This window comes from Manacus candei, unplaced genomic scaffold (genome assembly GCF_025592945.1).
Source record: "Manacus candei isolate 608988 ecotype Guabito, Panama unplaced genomic scaffold, ASM2559294v1 h1tg000060l, whole genome shotgun sequence".
Classification (NCBI taxonomy): Eukaryota; Metazoa; Chordata; class Aves; order Passeriformes; family Pipridae; genus Manacus; species Manacus candei.
The window spans coordinates 8,799,889-8,823,282 of record NW_026138108.1 but is presented as its reverse complement, the minus strand read 5'-3'; the positions used below and the strand labels follow the sequence as shown (position 1 = coordinate 8,823,282).

General features: G+C 45.8%; 1 protein-coding gene across 4 annotated transcripts in view; it reads left to right on the top strand.

Annotated features, from left to right (window-relative positions):
- Positions 1 to 23,394, top strand: part of LMO1 (LIM domain only 1) — a 96,684-nt gene that overhangs the window by 57,722 nt on the left and 15,568 nt on the right. For 3 of the 4 annotated variants that reach the window (XM_051804264.1, XM_051804262.1, XM_051804261.1), the window contains one exon: positions 3,075 to 3,171. In XM_051804264.1, coding sequence (XP_051660224.1) covers positions 3,075 to 3,171 — 97 coding nt within the window. Of the gene's footprint in view, positions 1 to 3,074; positions 3,172 to 4,138; positions 4,573 to 23,394 lie in introns of those variants that run through there. The other variant, XM_051804260.1, reaches the window with a different exon arrangement.

Genomic DNA, 23,394 nt, shown 5'->3' with positions numbered 1-23,394 from the left:
CAGGAGAAGGGTACTCCCAAACTCCACGAAGACATTAAGGCTGGAGCATCTCAAATATCCCTTCAGGCAGAGGCAAGTCTTGGCTATGAGCTGCACAGGGAGGAGTGCTGGGTTGGCCTTGGAGTCTGTAGGATGACTGTCATCAAACCCCTACTTTACCCTTCTTCTCTTGTGGAAAATCCTAGTGACGCCTAGTTTTCATTTTCAGTAATTTCTTTAAAATTTCACTCTTTTTTTCAAAGGCTCCAAAGAACCTCCCTCCCTCCCTCCCTTCCCTCTGCAGTTGCTAACACTGTTCCTGCACTCAGTGCAAAGTGCTGCCCTGCCTGCCCTTCCCGTAACCTCCACGTGCTGACACTGCCCGGCAGGAGAGCACAGATAATCCCCCCGATCTGGCAGAGCTGCGCTTTGATGCACAAGGGATTTGCTGCCCAGTTTGAGAGGAGCTGAGTTGTTCTGAAAGATGGGCTGATTGGACAGCGTAGAGCTATGTGTAGATTGTTATTTTTGGCTGAGATCAGAGGGCTACAAACTTTTATGACTTATTCTGTAGAGATTTTGGCTTGAAAGGGCAGAGTGGAAGTGATCCTGTAACAGACAACATTGGATGCTGAACTGAGAACAGTGAGATTAAGTAACCCTAAAGTCAAAATTGCAGAGGTGGATGCCAATACTAGTTGTGAATTGGAAACCCCACTGAACCCCCTTATCGCTCTTCAGCTATGAAAAGATTTGATGAGGAAGACCTTTCTTTAATTCTCCTCTAGCTTCCTTGCCCTTCTGTAGCTGGACACTGTATAGAGTGTTAAACCTGTCAGAGCAAAATCTCTAATATTTTTACCAAGTGTGCAGTGTTTTCATTAGTTTCATTCTCTAAAACATCAGGTTTGCAACAAGTCCTGCATTGCTACTCAGCCTACTGTGCTTTAAACTCTTCTAAAGTCAAATGGTTATCATAGTGCTGAATAAAAGCCGATCACTGCTGTAACTGGCTAATAGGTCAGTATTACAAGGGTTGCAGGAAATCCAGCTGCTTCTGTTGCCATTATCTGAAGTGTGGTTTTGCTCAGAAGAAAATCACTCTGTAGAAATGGCAGGGTAGGTTCAGCACCTGTTTCTCACTGCTGCTGGCTGGAACTTGATCAGCCAGAGAGGCTCAGCAACATTCCTGCTCCAAGCATGGGGGCTGGTGGTGCGGTCCCACCTCTCTCTCTGAAGAGACCTGTGGGTTGGGACACAAGAAACTGAGCCTGAAGTTGCCCTGTTAAATTCTCGGTCTCCAGTTGTGATGCATCAGCTGAAAAGATCCCAGTTTACTGGTGGGTTTGCAGGACTGGCAGGTAGAAATAGTTGCCTTTCCAGTGAAACAAACCCTTCTCCCAAAACTTCACGTCATATTAAGGTACCCCTGCAGTGCATTTCAGTTCCCATGTGCTTGTACACAACACCCCCACCTTCCAACTCCCTAGTTCTCCAGCTCCTCTTTTGCTCCTCTAGACCCAAACCAGGTTTAGCAAGGGACAGATATTGATGCTGGTAGTAATTTTTGCATTTCTCTTCCTGGAGATTTATATGGTACTTAAGGTAGGGATAAGTAGTAAAAAGCAAGCAGCTGTGTCTGTTATTTATAGTGAGTAAACCTGCTGGTGGGGAAGGTGGTGTTAGGGAGAGTGTATGCAGTACAGTTTTTAGCATAAGAGCTGTTAATTTAAATTGAGAATAATTTTTAGCTTTTTTATATACAAAAAAGGTTGAATTTCATAACTGCTAAAGCATGTGCCACAGAGGGAAGAGGATGGATGGTCTCCAGTGAAATCCTATAAAGGCAGAACCAACACTCAGTTCTCTCTGTACCGACTTGGCAAATTAATCAGCTTATTTGCAGGTGTCCAGTTGGAGAAAACTTGTGCCCATGTTGGACCTATAAAGGAGCTCTGAAATTATCGGTCCTGTTCTTTTAGCAGAAAATACTCAGTTTTATGGAGATGCTCTGCCTGAAGCTGCCTGAGTTAAAATGAAGAAAGTATTTTAGTCAAGGAATAAACAGTGCCAAAGCTCTGCCTGGGAACAGAGGAGATGGGCATTTGAGGTCTGCTAAGTCTCCTGAGGATGGGGTCATCTCCACTGATCTTCCTTCAGAGCCTGGTTCAGAGATGCCATGAGGCACAGCCCCCGACCCAGGGTGCCTCTCTGCTTTAGGGCCCTGGGGCTGATTTCAGACTCAGCTCCTGGGGCAGGGAGGCACAGCTGTGTGTTCTGGTCTGTCATTGCCCTGCCAGTGTGATGGACAAAAAACAGCCCCTGAATTGGGTGCAAAGAACGTTATTTGTTATCTTAAGGAGTAAAGATTAGCTTCTGATTCCTGAGCAAGCAGACAGGGCAAAAAAGCTATTGGCTGTCAGTTCACACCTCTCAGATCTTATATGTGGAACTTTTTTGACCTTAATGGTCAAATAAAATTGTTAAATATCACAAGCTTCTCTGTCAACTTCAAGACAAACAGAACAATTTACATGGTATATAGAGAGCTGTGCCCTTCGCTCAATGAAGATAAAGGTTAGGAGTCCAGCCACCGGGAAATTTCTATTTATTGTTCAGCACTGTACACAAGGGGGTGAGGAAGGACTTAATAGCCAGTCCTTGCCTGGAAATTAGTGTAAATACTGCCTCACCCGAGGGAACTGTGGAAACATGGATACCGGCAAAAACTTCAAATAGTCTCTGTGTAATATCGGCCGCTTGATTTCTCGGTTGTAGGGCCGACACCTCTTGTCTGCAGGGACAAATCCCTTCACTGCTCCTGGTCTCCTGCCGCTGCTGGTGGTGGGACCCGGCAGGGACCGGGATCTACTCCCTGAGCTGCTTCCTACAACTGTGGCCTGGAGCCGAACACAGCTGTGCCAGGGAAAGGGATGGCAAAACCCTGGGGTGGGGAAGGGGAAAGGGAAGCGGGCAGAAGCACATGGGCTTTCTTGGGCTCCGATGCCACTGGCAGAGCTAGAAATCAAACTGGTCACCGGAGTCGCCTTGAGACCCAAGCATACTTACACCCACTAATTCTTTTTATCTTTCAGGTTCTGTGTGGGAGACAAATTTTTCCTGAAGAACAACATGATCTTGTGTCAGATGGACTATGAGGAAGGGCAGCTGAACGGGAGCTTCGAGTCCCAGGTTCAATAACAGACCCTGCTTCGCTGAAGCACTGTGGGATGGGCGCTTGGCCGCATGAGCAGCGAGGGCGCCTGTCAGCTTGCCTGCAATATTTTTTTAATTCTTGGTCCAGAGAGGACTATATACATTGTAGTACTTTTCCCCCCCAACACAAAGCAGTTACAATTTTAGATGTACAGTTGTGCCTGCTTAGCTGAGCACTGCATTGCCTGTATGTTTGTGAGTTTTTGGGGTCTGGGGGAGGGCTCTGTACAGTCTGTTTTCTGTATATAAACTGGAACATTTATTTTATGAAAAATGTAATGCAATTTTATTACTGGTGTGAATTAAAAATTATGAATGTTTCCTGGTCATCTTTGCTGTGGTTTCTTCCCCATGTGGCAAAAGCCTGTATTTCCTGTGCTTTATGTTGAGCAGACTATTAGAAACATACACACAGATTCCTGGAATCACATGGATCACAGCAGAAGCAGGTTCACAAACACCAGCTGGGGGAAATGCTGCTGCAGAGTTAGACCTCTCTGCTTGAACAGGGCAGAGACTTGTGTCCAACCACCTGCTTCCCTGTACAATGGGAGGGAACAAGCTGGAGGCAGGTGATGATTGGGAACCATCAGCGTCGCTGGCCGGGTCCCACCAAGGCTGCTGAGCTGCTGGCTGAGAGGCACCTCGCTTTGCACCTCTATGAACTCAGACAGAGCTTTTCCATGGCCAGGAGCACTTATTGGCCAGCTGATACGGTGTCTCCAGTCTGGTCTGCGAGGAGCAGGCTCCCTCCAGCCCTGCCAACAGGTACCTGGGCATTGATCAGGATATTAATTTCAAGGCTTTGATAGGCAGTGGTGTTTTCCCATGGGGCATCGCTTGTCAGAGCTGCTGCAAGGGCTGATGTCAGGGCTTGAACATGACCAGGCGCTGATGCAGCATCATCCCTTCCCACAGCCCTTTTTTGCTTACTCTGTGCCAGGTGCTTTGACCTCCCACGTAACAAAAGCGATGAGATTTGAAGCATCTCCTGGAGAAAAACTCTGAACTGTGTTCCTGCTGCGATGCTTTGTGCAATGATTTTCAAGGTTATGCAATTCATGTGCAACCCACTGGACTGTATCAAACACATTTCTCTGTATGGTGAGTGTCACTTTAATATAGTGCACCAGTAGCTGTAAAGGATGGCTGCAATTCTATTTATTTTGTCTTCTGGCTTTTTCTTAAATTTACCCCCCTTTCCTTTAATAAATAGACACCGAGTACTTTTTTTCTGATGTGACTTAATTGGTTGCTGGTCCTGGGTCGCTTGTGTGTGTTCTCTGAATTGCAAATGCCAAATACAGTGCAGCTTGGTGCTGTTCTGACTGTTGCATGAAATGCTTTTATGTACACCTGTGCTAAATAATGGCTTAATAGAAGCAAAACTCCAGTAGACACTTAGTGAGCTTCAAAATATTGCCTGTCATCTAAAGCTACCTGAGGTATGTGAAATGACTGAGTGATTTTTCTTCATAAACAGATGTTTTGGGTTGGGATACCTATTATAAAATGTTTGGCCCCATCCCTCTTTATTCCCATAAACATGGAATAGCAATTTAAAAGCCACCTTTAGCTGCCTATGGATATGTGGTGTTTTAACTGCTTCTCCAATTTTCGTGCTTTCTGGGGTTGGGGAAGATTGTCTTTTGAAAAACTGTAGAGTTGATGCTCTTTTTGTAGAGGCTGTCGGAGGTGGCCATGCTGGGGCTAAGGAAGGAGTAGCTTGTTACTCAAATGTTTTGATTTCTTCCTTTGAAATGGGCTGCCAGACAGTCACTGCCTCTGCCTGTGCTCCAGAGTGATGGCTCCTCACCTGCCTCTGGGATTTGCTGTAATTCATCACACAATGGCAGCATGAGGGTGCTGCTCTGTGGTGAGGAAGGAGGCATTAAAACCAAACCAAAACCACTCACCAAACACGCTGGAGGGAGCTATTAATTTTTAGTTCAGATTCTTAAGGAGGGTTTTGGTACCAGTTTAAAAACTGAGTCCTTTGGAGAATGGTACCTTCTAGAAAGCATTTTTTTCTTGGCTTAACTGATCTACTTACTTCAGAATTGAAGGGAGGAGGAAAGTGTAACTTTTCAGAACTGCCTCACTAATGCCAGCTAATGGCTCTGCAGCTGCCTGATCTCTTGTACATCGCTGGGAAAGCTGCAGAAATGTCACCCCAGAGGGAGGAGGATGCTGGAGTAGAGGGTCGTTTGTGCAGGAAATCCCACTCTACTGTTGGATGAACACAAATGGCGTTTGGTTGGTGTGAGCCACGTCTTGCTGTGTATGTGTGTCCCCACAATGGCTCTGCAGGGCGGGAGTATCTGAACTGGGCCCATTTGGAGGTGTCATTTACACTGTGGGCCCCAACTTACATGCAATGGCTCTCGCTGCATCCCTGCGCTTGCCCCCGGTGTGAAATGCAGGCAGTACCCTGCAGTACAGGGACTTCATTTCTGATGGGCAGCCCACTTGATTTATCACCATGGCTGTAGATCCAGTTGCTGATGTCTAACAGGGAATTTCACAATGCTGTTTTGTGCAAAAGCTTCAGCTGGCAGTGGGGTGGGTGGGAGGAAAGCCTGGGGCAGGACACAGCTTCAAGCTGCTGAGTGGGGTGCGGCAAATGTCCAGTTGTCTTATATTAAAAAAAAAAAAAAAAAATAATAACACAAGGGAGAAATTGTGCAGCATCTATATCTCTCTTTTCTGTGTCTGCCAGCAGACAAGGCCTGCCTGCCATGGCCTGTGCCCCGGAGAGTGTTGGAGGTGGGATATCTTTAAAAATAAAAATCCCAGGAGGACAATGCAATCATGAATTTTTGTCTGAACGCTGCAAATTTGCTTAATAGAAACAAGTGCTGGAGTGCAGACCTGCTGTTGAATAATCGCTTCCACTCTACGGAGCAGAGCACGGAAACCTTTTGATGGTGTTATAGTCATCACTTGGCATAAATATTCATTCAAGGAATCAGAGCAGAGTAAATGGCATTTTAGCCGCTAATCATTTAGTATTAGCAGATAGCCCTTTTACTGCTAAAGATAACCACTGCTTAATCAGTTTAGTGACCACTGGCATATAGTATGACATTTAAGCCTGTGCCTCAGTCCCCACACTGAGGACATGGCTCCCGGTGACCCCTCTGTCCAAACCTCCATCATTTCCAATGTCAGCCCAGCCGCTGCCAGCTGCCAGCTGCACTCAACTGGCTTTAACTTCTGCATTATGTGCCATTTGCCTCCTTATCTTAGATCAAAGAAGTATTTTAAGTTCATGCTACAAATGTTAAAATCTAGGATCTTCTTTCTCTTTTTTTTTTGTTTTTGTAGTCGGGGCTAATGGCTGATCATAGCGCAGTCTGATTTTGAGATTAAAAACAAGCCAGTATTTAAAGGCAATCGAAATCTTAAGCTTCTTCTCCATTCATCTTTAATGCTGGTGTAATTGCTGCACAGATTCTGGCTCTTCCTCCAGACTCAATTTATTTTACTTTTGGAGCGTGCCCCTGTCTGTCAGAGGGATGTTATACTTCCCTGAGCAGCATTAGCGCTATTGAGCACTCCGCCACCGGCAATCCAGCTCACCCCATTTCGTATCTTGCCAAACAAGTTAATCTAATATTAACAGTGGTTTGTTACCTCGTTGTTAGCTTAATTTACTTTACAAGAAATGCTATATTTGCATTTCATCCCTCTGTCGCTGGCTTGCGAACCGCGCTTCCCAACGCCAAGAAGGGACGGTTTGCGCCGCTCGGCGCCAGTCCCTCGGCACGGCGTTGCCACACGGAGGAGGAGGCCATCACCCCCACCAGGCATTTTCTCTAATTGGCCAAGGGGGATGTGGGGAGTTGGAAGGAGGATTTCGAAAGCCACAGAGCGGGTCCTGGAAATGCAATATTCAGAGTAGCGCAAATACCGCCGCTGCTCTTCCAGTAATAGGGCTGAGTCGCAGGCAGCAGTTTTCCCTGGTGGCAAACATATACAGTAAATGTCTTTGGTATGGAAATCAGCAGATGTGTGGGCACAGGGGCAGACGTTTGTAACACCAACAGGTTCTTTGGGCTTTCAGGGGGTGCTACCATGCCAGCCCCTGCCACACACCAGGGATTTGTCAAGGTCTCTCCACCAGCCTGGTGAGGGCCCTGGGCCTCATTTCCAAATGGCTGGGGTGGGGGAGCTGTGAGCAAAGTTCTCCAAACAACCACTCAAAATCTAATTCCTCAAATGAGCCAGCTCCCAGCCCTCAGCAGCTCTCAGACAGGAAGGCTCTTCTCCAGCAGCCTTATGGAGCTGTGCCAGCTGCAGGGCTGGGGTTGACCTGTAGTGGCCATAGGTAACATCAGTGATTTTGTACCTGGGGCTGTCCCCTCTAGGTTAGGGAATGTGGGGTTGTTGGAGATGGAATGGCTTTTGCCAGTGAAAGTTTCTGACTTAATTCTTGATTAGGTCACTCTGTGTCCCACTGCTAAGCCCTGTACCTGTTTATGGGGTGCTGGCTTCCCACCTGCTCTAGCAATTGCTCCTTTCCCCTGTGCCAGCAAGGCAGGAGTGGAGCTGCCTGCAATGAGTTTGTAATATTATTTCCAAATGGAAACAGCAGTGGGGTGATGCCATTTACCCTGTCCTCTCACCCCCCTGTGTCCTCAGACATCAGCTTCTCATGCAAAAAATAGACCTTTTAGCAGAGAGGGAGGTTGCAAATGTTTTTCTAGGGAAGCCCACTCAGACCCGGAGCTGATTCCTGGCTGCCTGTCCTGTTGCACCCCAATTCAGCAGATAGATTAAGCTTCTCTGCTGGGCAGGCATCTCTCCAAGACTCTCCACCTCTCTTGTTCATCCCCAGGCACGGTATTCCCTGCAGCACCCTCCAGGGCAGGGCTGAGCTCCCAGTGCAGGCACCAGCTCCAGGGGAAGCCTCAGTTTGCACAGCTTGATGTAGGTATCACTGCTTACAGGAACCAAATGACTCCATCTGTCTGGCTGGCTTGCTCTGGTTTTAATAGTAAAATGCTGAAGGATGCTGAGGATGACTCTGGCCAGGCTGAGATGTCTGGTGGGGCAGCTGCTTCATCGTGCAGAAGAAGGTTTTTAGTAAAGATCTGAGAGAAAGCAGAGCTGGAGGGACCAAACCTGCAGAAGCAGCAGAACATGGAGAGGTGGATTGAAGTGGGGGATCAGCTGCAGATGAAAGTACCAAATATTAGTAGCTTATTGTAAGCAATTGGAGGGCAAGTGCCCCAAACAGAGATCTGTTTTGCCACAAAAGCACTGTGAAGCACCTCATAAGTAATGCAAAAGTATAAGTGTAAATATAAATAACATAAATATATTGCACTGGACACAGATCTGAGGCCAGTCATCCCAGGAGAACGTGTCCGGGGGGAGATGATTTAAGCTACTGCTGCATTGCTTGTCCACCATCCCTCCTGAGGGCCAACTCTCCCTCCCCCTCAGGCCCAAGAATTCACTCTCCTTGGGGTTTTTGCCTATGTGAGCAGCTGAGTGCCAAAGCCAGGGGCTCCCATGCTGATGCCCAGTGCCGGATCTGCTCCCACCTGCCCACAGCACAGTTAGCTCAGCATGTAGGGATAAATACCACTGAGCAGGCAAATGGGTTGGGTTTTGGACAAGAGGCTGTCTCAGACGAAGGTATATGCACATCCATCCTCTCTGAGCCATGGGCAATTTTTTCCCCTCCAGGTGATACAGGGGCAAAAATGGGACTTGGCTGGGTGAGTAACTTTGGGAGCACTATAAAACAAAGGTGCTCTGGCGAGGGGAAGTGTGGTGGCCAAGGAGGCGACCCAGGCTCAGGGCTGCTGGAAATATCAGCCTTCTCCCTCAGTGGGTGCCCAGCAGCCAGAGCCATGGGCAGGGCCTCAGTGCAGCTGGAGCCTGGTGCCAGCCCATGGGCACGGTGTGGCAGCACCTGCAGGCGGTGGCATGGCCATGGGCACCTTGCACACCCGGGGCAGTGCACAAATACACATTCACGCTCCACCATAGACCAGACACGTAACCCTGAATTCCCAGGAGTTCCCTGGAAGGAATGTTTCACTACTAACGTAAAGAAATTAATTTGAGAAGAGCAATAAGGTGCTGCCTGCTCTCTGCCTGCGGGTGAGCAGAGGGGCCTGGTTGCCTGTTTCAGTCTTCGATGGTAACACTTCTGGAAAGAAATGTTAATGCAACCTGAGCATTTTTGGGTGATTTTACTTAGAAAATTACCTTGAGAATAGCTTTATTATTATTAAATTGAATCAGGTATTTACTTAAAGGTCTTGACATCCTTGTAGAAACTGTACAAAACTGTGGTTTTATTTAATGAAAATTTTGTTACTTGAAACCGGTGTTTCACTCTGGAGCTTGTCCTGAGGCACCGTGTGCATCCCAGCAGTGGGTGTCTTTAACCTAAGTGACCCGTTCAATGTTCAACGCTCAGGTTCAGAAGGAGGGACTTCTGTTTGCAGTTTGGTTTTCTGAAAAGATATTGTCTTTATCATAATTTACTTCTTTTATTAATTTTTCTTAAATTCTTGCTGAACACAGCCCAGAGATGCAGTGAAGCATCTTGCCTTGGTAGCAGTAACAGCAGCCCTGGGGGGCTGAGGTGATGACCTCTCTGCCTGCCGCAGAGGAGGAGAAAAGGTACCCTAAAGTCCCAGTGGGAACACAAAGGTTCAGGACATAACATTCTCCACAGCAGGATGCCTTGCCTTTGCACCTGAGAGGAGGCCCTGGGAAGCCTCAGCCTTTGGCAAGACACAAACATTAACACTGTGGTTCTGCCATGGCCGCAGCAGCAGCCCAGGAGCTGCTCCTGGCTGCCCTGCACCGTGTCCCCTCACCCCACTGGGAAGCAGCAGCCTCATAAATAATTCCTCAGTGTAATGGCAATGTTGTAAAACATGAATATTTAGTGCACGCATAACAGTTGTTTATTCATACTTAAATGTCAGCTGATGAAAACATATTTAAAAGGCTCCATTCCTGAGGAAGCACAAGCAGCCGGAGGACATGGGATGCAAAGTCACACTGTTTCTTGCCACACTGAAGCCCAGGGGTGCAGTGACAGACCCCTGCACTCTCTGGCTGCATCATGTTCCCATTCCCTGGGTACCAGACTTGCAGGAGCCAGCCCTGTCACGCTCTTAACAGATCCATCTCCCACCAACAGTGGGTTTCGCGTTTGTGCCAGAGCTGAATTTGGCTAAAACTGCCAGTTTCCCTGGTGTGCCTGGTAGCCCTCACGACTGAGCCCCAGGGATGCCACTGGGACGGGCTGGGAGGGGTGACACTTTGCAGGACAGGGGTGCTGTGACAGCAGCTGTGGGAATGCAGATGAGGGTGCAGGCAGGCTGTCCCCCCCTCGTCCTGCCAGCCTCCTGCCTGCTCCCGCTCACGAGAGGAAACTCAACGCTTGGGAAGGGGAAAAAAAAAAAGAAAAAAAAGAAAAAAGAGAGAGAAATAAATTATCAGTAAAGTAAAGCAACACAAACTTATGAAGGACAATTTTTTTTTTGCTGTCAATACACACAAAGAGACAAAAATTGGAAGCTTTTGAGGAAAAGAAATGCGTCTGAACTTCTGAGCAAGCGAGAAAGTACTGAAAAGCCCTGCCATGCCGAGCTCCTCTGAGGTAACTTCTGTGCTTGGAAAGAATATTTCAGAAGACATTTTATTCTTTAGAAGATGCCAAAAATGCAAGACTTGGCACTTTAACAAAACAGAAAAAGGAAAACACATAATCTTCTTAACTAGTAAGTCTTTGAGCCCAGGATCACATTGTTGCCATATAATAAAAAGGGATGTTATGCAGTAAATTGGGCAGTTAAGAATTCTGTGCATACTCAAAATCATGACATTTCAAGGACAATAAAGTTGGCTGGCTCGTGGCCATTGGCCATATGAAGAGAAAACAAAAAAACCGGATTGTCAGCTGGTTATTCATACCGCATTACAAAACAAGCCTCCCAACAGGCAAACACTCTTTATTGCTTGTGTTTTTGCTCCAGAAATATATTTTTTAATTAAAAAAAAAAAAAAAAGAGTTCTTGCAGCATTCATCTTACAAATGTTAACCCCTTAAAAGACAATTCTGACATGCTTTGCCGCTGGCTTTTCCACTTTATAAATGTTCTACAGACGAGGAAAAAATCAGAAGGAAAAATTTATTTCTCACAATGTACGAGCTGTCTGTTTCTTTATCGTAGAGAAAAAAAGAATCAAGGCATTCGAGACAGCTATTAATTATGTGGGATGCGATTCATTGTGTGGGATGTTTTGATTTTTGGGGTGTCTGACACGGAATAATCCCTGGGGAGTTGTTTTCCAGATAAAACATAGAATCCGTGAGCATGTGCCAAGTGGTGTCCCCAGACCTGCAGCCAAGGCTGAGGATGGTCCCAGTTTTGTGATGGGCTGCAGGGTGGAGCTGGTGGCACTGCTGTGCCAGGTACACGGAAGGGTCGTCCCCAGCCCAGCAAGGCACAGCAAGGAAGGGCACCCACCATGTTATTTTGGCTGTGGTTGTATAACATCACTTTACCATGACCTGCTGCTGGACCATGCAGGCTCCCTAATGTCTGTGTTGTTACTACAACATGTGTTTATGCACAAACAATGATTTCTGTTTCTCTCATGGTTGCATTACGTGCTGGCAGCAATGCTGCTTTCTGGGTGCCACTGCCTGTGTTTTCCACAGGCCCTGCTTCATCAAGTTAAGCCAGAGGCTGGGAAAGCCAGACTCTGAGCCACGTACTGCTTAACCCCACACTTTTATCCTTTCACGGCTCTTTATTTCCATGATTTAATTTCTCCCCAAAGAACTTGATTCTGGCTTTCAAATAAAGATGAGCTTTCTAATAAGTACTATTCTCGCAGAGTCACTGTCCTTTTTAGAAATAGCTGAAGCACTACGATTATTGCATTGCTGTGTAACATTGGGAAGTACCAAATCCTGAAAAAGTACTAAGCATCTCACTTGAGCTTGATCAAAACCCTAACAGCCCCTCTGTGAGGCACACTGAAACATCAGTGAGGTGCACATGCTTGACCCTTGCTGGAACGTGCTGGGGGGCCACAGGCCCACAGCATGAAGGTGAAGTGCTGTGGGGACAATCCCCTCCTGGCTGATGTGGCCGTGGACAGAGCTCTGTGGTGTGACTGCCACAGGCCAGTGTCCAACCATCACTTTGGTTTTCACTTCCAGCAGGTGACCAGCTCCATTGGTGTGACAGCCCACATGCTTCTGGTCCCTAGTGGGTCTTCTTGATGAGGTTTTATAAAAGGGATGATCCTTGAACCGTGTTTATTCATTTATTTGTAGAGAGGCAGGCAGTCTGGGGGAAATAAACAGAAGCCTTCCTTGCTGAGGGGAAAGGGGAAAGGCAGGTTTTTGACACGCTGCTTCCAATAGGTCCTTATTCTGTCTCTTTAATTGTCCCAGGGGGCTGTGCTGGAACAGCTGCAGGTTGTTTACAGCAAGATGATCAGGACTACATCTTCTGCAGGTGGTGAGGGAGCTGCATTGGGATGAGAAGCTGGGAGAATATGACCAGAACAGGTATGGCAGTGGACTTTTCTGAGCTTTTTGGGCTGAAGAGAGAGCAGGAGGTGTTTGTAATGCATCTGGTTGAGCCTTGTGAGGAGGGTGATGTGGGCATGTTGTATGTGCTGGTGCTGTGTTGTTCTGGCTTCTTGCTGAGAGCTGCAATGGTATGTAGGGAAAGAAGTGTGGAATCACCGGTGAAGTCAGATGCCTTTGGTTGAAGGAGAAATCTTTGCTGTGGGAGGGAGTGACACCCCTGTTTGGTCATAGAGCTGTCCTGCTGGGGACGTGGACTGAGGGAAAGAGGCTGAGTTAGGCTGTTGTGGGGACAGTTTTTCCCTCTCCTTCACTTAAGTAAATCTTTCCTGACCATAACTTAGGGGAGATGCTTGGCCAAAAATCTTGTGTGTTTTTTGGGAATTGGTTGTTGATTGGTTGTAGAAATGGCACCAGGGTAGATCCTGAACTGATACAAATAGGTTCATTGCCTGTCAAGTCACTGTATTTCTCTCATCCTCCAAGTCCTGGGCCAGCTCCCTGCTCCTACATACTCTCTGCTCATGCTTTCTGTGCCACTGTTCCCACACAAGGGCCTTGTTTGCTCCTTCTGCTTCTCCCTCTCCTCCCAAGTTCTCGAGCATCTTTATTTGCAGTGTGATTTGCTCAACTTTGCTTTTGTGTGTTAATCCACTTCAGTCTGTCCCCTGGTCCTGCCTATGCTCATCATTGCCCGTATCTACCTTGTTTTGATTGCACGTTCTGTGGGACAAAGTGCAATGATGCCATTTTGTGGATAATTAAATCCTCCTGGTTGCGGTTCCAGTCAGTGGGACAACTCATGCTGCATCGTGCAGGAGGATATAAACTGCCTGGATTTGCATGCAGAGTCTGTCATCTGCTGTGAATCATTTTGGGATGCTTTTGCATGAGTGAAGCTGTTTAAAAATAAATTGTATTGTGTTAGACTAATGGAAGATAATAAATTCGTCTGGTCTTTTAGTTTAAAATTCATCAATGTCTGGAGCTGGAAGGGGGGAAGGAGCTGGAGGACATAAACCCATTGGGCAATTAATGGCCAGGAGCTTGGCACTTGCCAGGCTGCCATGATGCCCAGCAGTGTCACAGTGCCCTGACAGCAGGAGGACAGCACAAGCATTAAACCCTTCTTAAAAAGGCAAAAACTACAAAAAAACCCTCCCCCTTTTAAACATCAGTTAACAAGATATCCCTTAATCAAAGTCTGTTCTAAGTGGTACTGTGCAAAGGGATTATTGCAAGATCAAAAACCTTTGAATTATTGAAGCCTTCAAACCCTGGTGGTATTTGCTATCCCCTCCCTGTCCCCCGTGCTACAACAGGGAGAGCCCTTTTTTGTTGGGCATAATTTCCCCAGGATCAGCTCTGCTCTGATTTTGGCCAGCAATGTGGGAGAGGGGTTGCAAACTCAAGCCCAAAGCTTGTGCAGACTGTCACTGGGCAGTTTTGGGGAGATAGCACACAGAGTGTGTGACCTGTCTCTGTGCTGCCTCGCTGGTGTGACAGGGGCTCTGGGACAGTGCCCCTTGCAGGGGGTGCCCCATCCGGGCCACAGGGATACTGCAGGGAATGAGCTTGTGGTGGGGTAGGAAAAAGCACACCAGCTGTAAAGTCAGCTTTGTGGTTATTTCTGGCCATCATCACCTGCTCTGAGCACCAGTGTCCTGTGCCCCGTCCCCTCATGTCTCTGTCCCCCAGCATATGCTCTCTCTGGTTTCCCACTATTAAACTGCTGGTGCCTGTATGGCACCAGGTGGCTCTGGCATTGCTCCAGGACAGCATTCCTGTGGCCTGGCCCCAGGCTGTGGCAGAGGGTCCTTGCTTTTGTTAAGGTCCAGTGGCTTTTCCCCTCAGCCCCCCTGCTGATGCCTTCTCATCCCGGTGCGGTTGTAAATTTGGGGTGATTCTGGTGACAACTGCAGAGTGAGGCCTGACTGGAGCCCACATAAGTAGGAGGTGAGGTGAAAGTGAGACGTGAAGGGAAAGCAGCTTGTTAGTAGAGCAAATAATTCACAGTGAATAATTTCTTCAACAAACACATTGTTTGGATATCTATTTTCGAATGCCTGCAAAGGGGCTGTGCAGTTCCTGAATCTGCTGGTTTGCTTTCTTTCCTTTTGGTTTGGGATGTGTGAGAGTGTGCTGGCTGTGTTCAGGCTGTCCTGGCCAACTGCAATGGCTCACACCAATTGCCACACTGTTACCTTCCCTGAGTACCCCAGTGCTCTCCCTCTACCCAGCCATGACAAAGGTCCTAGAAACATCCTATTTCCCTGAAAATATGGCCAATGCAAAAACACTTGTGTGGACAGGCTTAATATTCACCTAACACTGTGTAGGCAAACCTTGTTCTTTGATGGAAGATGAAGAAAATAACTGCTCATGTTTAAACTCATCTGAGTGTTTGAGACAATGACCTGGATGCATTTTTCCAGTAGTTCTTATTTTCCTACATCTGACCCAATACAACTTTTAGTTTTCTTTGAAATCTTCAGTGGCGCTCAACTGGGGAAACCAAGAGCGTAATTTATGGAAGGAAAAGTGCAGCAGATAGATGTTTTGTATCCTATGAAGTACTCCTGCCACTTAAAAGATCACTTATTGAATGGAACTTCTGGTTGATGTCATTTGCTGGTTTGTTAGTGGCTTCTCCCAAAGCCTTGCTTTGAGGAAAAGTGTTTTTAAGAAAAAAGTGTGTGTATGATCTGGCATCTGCTGTTACAAGTGGTGAGGCTCAAGGCCCTGGAAACTCAGCTCCACTGCTGCTGGTAACATGATCTAGCAGTACCCGGGAAGCTTTCTTCCCTCACACCCCCAAAATATTGCATTTAGAGCAGGAGGTAAAGCCTGTGAGAAAGCTGCAGGTAGAAACAGATAGTGCTTTGAATTGCTGTTGCCTTGCTTGCATACAGATCACTGATGGGGCTGATGTGGCCAAAGCTAACTCTGCCCATTGATGCCCACTCTGTCCCAAATCAGGGTCCTAAGGAGGCAACTTGGGCAGGTGTTCATTCAGCAAGAAGGTGTGATGTGTGTGTGTATGCTGATGGCTGACTACCCCAGGCAAGCAAAATAAGCTCAAATTTTATCCCCATCAGCAGTAGCTCAAACCAGTACACCTTTTCTGTGGCTGGTGATGGATGGCTGATGCAGCTCCAGGGCTGCCTTCCTTGCTGCAGCTCTGAGAAGTGGAGTTTGGGATTAGGTGGAATTAGGGATTTATCCCTCAGCATCCTGCTATAAACCTGCCACTTCTCATGGTGTCTCTGCCAAGTTTTGCAGGGATTTCTTGCGGAGTCACTCCTGGTGACTTCTCTGTTGTAGACCACCAGCCAGTGGTGTGGCTGCCCCCTCCCCAGTGCCTCAGCAGCTCTCCCAGTGCGTATGTGGGGCACAGGAGCCATACCTGGGGCTGTGCTCAGTGCTGTGCAGCAGGTTAATCTGAACCTGCAGTAGGATTGCTGCCCTGGTAAATCACACTGCTCAGGAGTTCACTAGATCAACTTTCTAGTTATCCTAGGTCTTTTAAAGGGCTCTTCTTTTTTTTTTTTTTATTATCCAATTAACTATACTTGTTAATAAAAAAATTTCTTTTATATAAAACCGAGCAAATTTTTTTCTCTGCCTGGAGTGACATAAATAGACCTTTTCATATATAGCTTCAGTGTCCTGGGACTGATTTGTGGATATATATTGCTGCTTAGAAAGATTGTAATTTACAGGTGATTGTTTGGAGGACTTCAAATTACCACCACTCATATATATGGATATATAAATAAAAAATGAAGCTTCTCAGGACATTCTACATAAACAATTTTCCTGGGAAGAAAAAGGATTCTCAATAAAAATAATAATAAAAAACGGCAAGTTTTTTTTATATCTATGCCTCTACATAAAGTAAGGGTAGATTACTTCAGTCTTTCATTTTTATTTCAGCATTTCTGGACCATTTCCTCCAATATTTTATCTTTTTTCTTCCATCACATATAAATAAACTCCTCTTACATTCCACTTCTGGAGGAACTGGCAGGTTTGGGATCTGGAGGTAGCAGAAACCCTGCTGCCCAGCCCTGCCTACCTACACTTCCTCCAAGAAGAACAGGGATGGGAAGGTTTAGCTCCAGCTGCCTGAATGAAATATCACTTCGGCCTCTAAGTTTCTCTCACAGAAAAATACATACATGCACAAAGAGAAATACTTTTGGAAACTGCTTGTGATTTTATGGCCCTGTTGCTGGGAGCTGCTGACAGTCTCTGCTCTCAGCAATCAGGCTCTCTGTTAAAGCTGGATACCATAAAGTCACTATTTCACTTTGGAAGATATTTCTGTAAAGTTTTTTGAGCTTTCCTGGTCCAAGACAGAGGCATGGCTCACCCAAATCAGGATCAGGGGTCTGCAGGAGCGGCCAAAGGGCACATCTGCAAGATGAGCCCCGAAGCAGCACCACTGAGCACCCAGAGCTGTTTTTCCAGCCTCCAAATGTCTGTGCTTCAGAAGCAGCTGTGAGAGTCATACTGTAAGGTAGAGGGATCTTTTCTGCCCCTAATTTATCTAGTTGCCCTTTTTTTTTTTTTTTTTTTAAATTCTTATACTCTTTGAGGCATCTGCAACACCTATTCCATGGGTCTGTGATTTTTTTTCCAAAGTTGTAAACAGATTAATGCAAGTTTAGATGACTTTATGTGACCTGAAAGTAGATAATTTATTGGTAGTTAATGCTCCTTCTTCCCCAGTAGAAGAGGGGCTGTTTTTAGTCCCTTTATTAAAACAAGCAACAAAGTCTGCCTTCAGCTTCCAGCGTGCACTTCCAACGTAATTTAAGGGTTTAAAGATGAACACAACTTGTGTGGAGGAAAAGGGATGTCAAAGTAAAAAATTCCATGCTTTTAATTGAGATTAGTTGATCCATATTCCATTACCAAATCCTGTCCCGTGGCTGCTGTTCCTGCACAGCCCAGCAGGATTTATCAGCCTTGGTGCTCGCAGGCTCCCTTGTGCTGCTGCTCTCCCAGGGAGCCGTGAGGAGTGAGGTGGGACAGGCTGCTGTATATCACCCATCTCCTGCTCGCCAAATGATGATTCAGATTCACACAGAGATCTATAAAAGTCAGTGGTTTATTGCTGTCTTGTATTTCTGTATTAACCACCTCATTATCATCCCAAATGGAGTATAAATCCGAGGGTATCCAGTTGCTCAAGCCTGCGTGCTTGTGCTCCCCCGCCTCCTGCCTTATAAATCTTGGCTCTGGGTAACGGGAGGGACCCTGCGGTTTCCCAGCCCGGGAGCAGGCAGTGTTCATAAAGGACCAGTTTTCTCTGCTTGGGGCAGGACAGGCAGTGCTCCAGTTGTCTTGATCATGTGTGTCTGCTCTGGTGGCTGAGCTGCCGGTGTGGGGGAGCAGCAGCACTGATGCTTCCTGCAGAACCCAGGAACAAAAGGCATTGCCTGCTGCCAAGCTGTGTATCTTACCCCTAAAATCTGGGAGATGTGCTGGTCCCTTGGAGAATGGTCTGTCTTTAGGGTCTGGGGCTTTTTGTGTGCCGGGTGCTGGCTTTGCTCAGCCCTGTGGTTGCTGATGGAGGCCAGTTATTAAGTGGCTGGGAACCATTCGGAGAAAGCCCCACGTAACCTGGCCAAGGCCACAGGACACCTGCTTTGGGCACTTGGCATCTTGGTCTTGTGATGGAAAAAGCCTGAAATAAATAATGAGGCTGGACTAGGCTGGGTCAGATCATGTCTCAATCAGCAGCAGCAAGAAGCCATGGCTAGGAACAGGATGCACCTTGAGGTGCACGGGAGATTCAGTGCTCTGGAAAACCCTGAGGATGGCCAGTGAAACCTCTCCTATGCGCTGAAAAGAGTTTTTATGCCATGTCCATAGTTCACCACGTGTCAGAGTCAGAAATAATTGGCAGAGGAGATGCATGAACTTTTGATCTTTGCCATGACGTCTCATCCATGGTAACATGTGCCATTAGCAGGAGACTTTTCCTGTAGTTCTAGGCTAACATATGTGCTTCTAAGTATCAGTGAAGAATGCTATTCTTAACAAGGAAGTATAATTTTCCTAAAATACATCAGGAAAAAAGTGCGACCTTTGGACCAAGATCTCCCAAAGGCAGCACATCTGTTGGCCTCAGTAGGGTCTGTATCAATTGGGACACTTGTCCCACAAATGAGAGCTTGTGCATTTTATTGCTCAGCTATTAACTTCGTAAGGACAGGCTGGCTTGTGCTGTTATGATTTGGGACAGCTCAGATAGGACTAATGCAGTCTGGAATCACAGCTTCACTGATGTCAGATATAAATTCCCCGCATTTTACTGAATTAATCCTTTTTCTATCCTGTTTTCATTATGAAAAAATGAGCTAATTATTTAACATCTCCAAAAGACTTCAACTGATCCACTGCAAATCTGATCAACTGTGAAAAGAAAAAAATCAATTTTTTTAAAAATCCCTCTCTCTTCAGTGAAGAGTGTGGTCCTTCTCTTCAGGCTAGTGCTAGACGCTGAAAAACTCACACCTGTGCAGGAGCTTCGTTCACTGTACCCCCTTCTGCCCAGCCACTCAGTGTTTGCATCATAACAGTTTGATGTGATGGAAACTACAGGTGGAGAATAAGACTGAAGGTATTACAGAATCAAATAGACTAATGTAATTGTATGTAAAGAGTGAGCCAAGACGTTGCTTTTCTCAGAGAGCTTTTCTTTTTTGTTTGTCTCATTCATTTAGTGAGAGGAGACCAAATGAGCAATGGGGAAAGCAAAATAATTTAAAAATTATAAATATTTTCTCTTTCTGCATAGTAAGGAGCATTTTTTGAGTAGTTGCCTCTTAAAACCTTCACCTCACTACTGGCTATTTTTGCTGCAAGTTCCCATCCAACACAAAGTGATGAGTTTCCCAGAATTTGATAAATTACACCCCTTCTTTGCAAATTATTCTCCTTCAATCTTCCACCACCTCTGGTCTTGACACATGTGCTGGAGAGGGCGACAAGCTTTTAAACCTCATTTAATGTGCGTAACCAAGACTTGCAGAGTTTTCTGGGTCTCTCAGAGGTCACACTTCTCAACTCTGCATGCATGCTTTTTAAAAATTATTATTATTATTTTAATCACAATGCTGCTGCTCCTGAGCTGATTCAGGCACCCAGGTCATGTATATTCTAAAGCAAAGCTTTTGATGAGGGGAAAAAATATCAGGGACATATACATTAGGGACATAATGAAGAGCCTGTTTGATGCTATGTCCAGTGCTGAGACTGCCATGAGGACATGGGGCTTTTCTTCTCCTCTTCCTCCTTCTTGTCCTTGAGCTGCCGAACATCCCTCATTGCCTCTCCTCTGACACCGAGTTCCTCTCTCTTTGCTCTTCATTATTGGACACTGAAACATCATGTAGGTGCATGAGGTGGTTTGTTCTGTCTCTTATTTCCCTCTTTTGGGTCTCTTCTCATCTCAGAAACAACCAGTTCTCATTTGGCATGTTCTGGGCTGTTGGCTTCAGGCAGGTTTTCCCTCATTAACCTCTGAAGATACATTGGTAAAATGTCAGTGTCATACTTCATCATGTGATGAGAACCATTATGTGCACATTGTTAGGCCTGGATTCATACCTACACCATCTCTCTTTGGCTCTCTGGGAGCCTCATATAAAGATCAAATATGATGTTATGGATGATGATTAGAATGAGCAGTCTTCCTTCCCCTCCTGCTCCCATTCCTTCTTTTGGTTTTTTTTTGGGGTGGATTTTTTTGTTTGTTTGTTTGTTTATTTGTTTTTTGTGGGGGTTTTGCGTTTTTGTGTTGTGGGTTTTTTTTTTTTTTTGGTAGGGTTTTTTGTAGGGTTTTTTGTAGGTTTTTTTTTTTGTTTGGTTTGGGTATTTTTGGCAGGTCTTTTTTTGTAGGGTTTTTTTTTTTTTTGGCACAGATGAGTCAGTTCAACTGCTGCCTTACTCTTTCATGGACTGACACCTGAACTCCAAAGTAAGTCAAAGGTCTCCATTGCTGGGCCATGCAGGCTGACCCAAAAACATGCAGAGTAATGCAGCAGCAGCACACTCTCACCAGTGATGGACACAGCTGGCTGCTGGCTCCTGACCAAAATGTGGAGGCACTGGTTTGTTCGAGGGGAGGGAGAGGGCCCCGATGCTAAAATTTTTGGAAATTCATGCTCATGGGTACAATCTCATACTCTTTTAAGCCCTGGTCCAGCTGCTCTAATGTAATTTTGGGCTCCTGAGGCCAAGTGAGCACCAGGAGAGAGTGAGAAGAAAGATATTTAGTCAGGAATGCAGACATTTCCCCAAACCTCCAATTGTTTTTGGGTATACTTTTGCTGGAGTGTCCCCACGAGCACACTCAGCGTTGCTCTGGTCACTGCAGACTCCTCCAGGCAAAGATGATTTACCCTGACTTTGGAGCTGTCACAAATGAAAGGCACTTAACAAATGCTTCTGAAATAAGAAAACCTCTGTACTCCTCGTCATTCACTTTCAAATTGATAAGTTAAATACTGTACTCCAGCATAAACATTTCTCAGGGACAAAGTATAAACATTTCTAGTGGAGTGCACTTAATATAATTTTGTTTGCCAAGTGGCGCTGTCTCCTCCCAAGCTATGTCTATGAGAGGGTTTTATTTAAATGGAGATATAAATTAATTGCACTCAGCACAGCCTCTCATCCCAGCCCTCTCCTGCATCTGTACCCTTGGACTCTGTGAAGGGAAGGGCAGGTGGGAGCTGCAGCAGGACAGCCTTGCTGAAATACTGGCAGGACATCACCGCAGCTGTTCCCCTGCCTGCTGCCTCCCCAGGTTCCCTTGATTTATTTTTTTTTCCATTAGAAGAGATGTGACTGTATTTGCTTTAGTTAGATGGATGCAGATGCAATTTCATGAAAGACTTCCTTCCCAAGATAAGGGTTAATGCAATGTTTTGTGACCTGGCTATATAGTGATGGGCGACACCAATTCTCAGACTGGATTAGATTAATATATGTCAGATATTTTAAGGTTTCATTCATTCAGGAGAACAAAGCCTAATTTTAGACTTTGATTGAAAGCCTGTCTTGGTAATAGCATGGCTAATTTCCTTTCAAAATTGGGAAAATTTAAGTTTTGACAATGTCTTAAACCAGGCCCAGTTATTAACAAACCTGACATCTGTCTGTCCCTTCTCTACCTGAGTTCCTATTTAGGTACAAATTATACAGAAACTGCTCAAACCTGACTCTCCTCTGATTCCTACTCAGTTATGCATTTTCTTCATTCCTGAAAATACTTTGGAAGAAAGTAAGGAAAAGTTCTGCCCTTGTGAATGGAAATCAGTTTTCCAGTCCAGACTAAAATTTGCATGTTTTGCAAAGAACTGCAGATTACCACAGCCACAGGCAGGTGTTGTGAGTGCCATGGAGCCTCTCTGCCTCCATCACCCCAGAGGAAGGCGGGCAGTCACAGACTCACAGAATTATAGAATATTAGGTCCAAAGGGGACACCAAGGATCATCTGGTCCAACTTTCTTGGCAAAAGCACGATCTGGAAAAAATGGCCCAGCACCCCATCCAGCTGAATCTTAAAAGTGTCCAAGGCTGCAGAATCTATTCCAAAGGCTGATTGTTCTCACTGTGAAAAAATTTCCTCTTGTGTGTCACTGGAATATCCCCAGGAATAACTGGTAGCCGTTACCCCTTGTCTTTTCCATGTATCTCCCTGCAAAAAGGAAGTTTCCATCTTCTTTGCAGTCAGGAGCTTATTAACTGCTTTGGTGTTTGTTTTCTTGTCTGTGAGATGCCAGAACTGCTACACAGAAGATTTTGACTAAAAGGTTTCTTCCAAAGCAGTCTGACCTGCTCATTATGAAAGCCAAGGGGAGGTTTGAGGCAGGGGTTGGAGATTTCAGCTCAAGTGCTAGAAGGTCCCATGGATGCCAGCACACTTGAGGCCCCTCTGAAGCTCTGCACAGCCCTTCCCTGCTGGGAGACTCAATCTGTCAAATCTGCAGAAACAAACTTGTTCTCATAAAACACACAGCAGAAGTTTTATGGTATGAGTGGAGAGACATACAGCCAGGGTCTTGCTGCTCATCAGAAAAATGGCAGCTACCTTTTGTACCACTCTTGCCTTCTTTCACTTTTTTTACCTTTAAGATTAAAAACCTTCCAAAGAAGGCTTACAAGGTTTATGGCAGAGGTATGCAAGAAGCAAATTAAAATTCCATAAATATATTTGCTGGCTAAAATTTATACATCCTGTATTCCTCGGGTATCTAATTAGATCCAAGAAGAAAATAGCCCTGCAAAGGATAGGCATTTTGTTCAAATAATTTTTAAGAGTTGAGCTAAATAATGGCCATTTTATACTGCACACAATATAATTGTTCTTCTTGTATTGGGGAGCAGTTATAAATTATCTAGTATCCCATTCAGTCTCGTTGCCACGCCAAGTACCAAACAATTGTGAATGTAGTTACTGGGCATGTAAATTCGCGGCTTTCTGACAGCTATACCGTTATTGCCGCTGCTAACTAACATTCTGCATAAAAAATGCAATCCCTGGGAAAGAAGGAGCATTTATCTAAGTGCTGACATTGAAACATTCTGAATAACT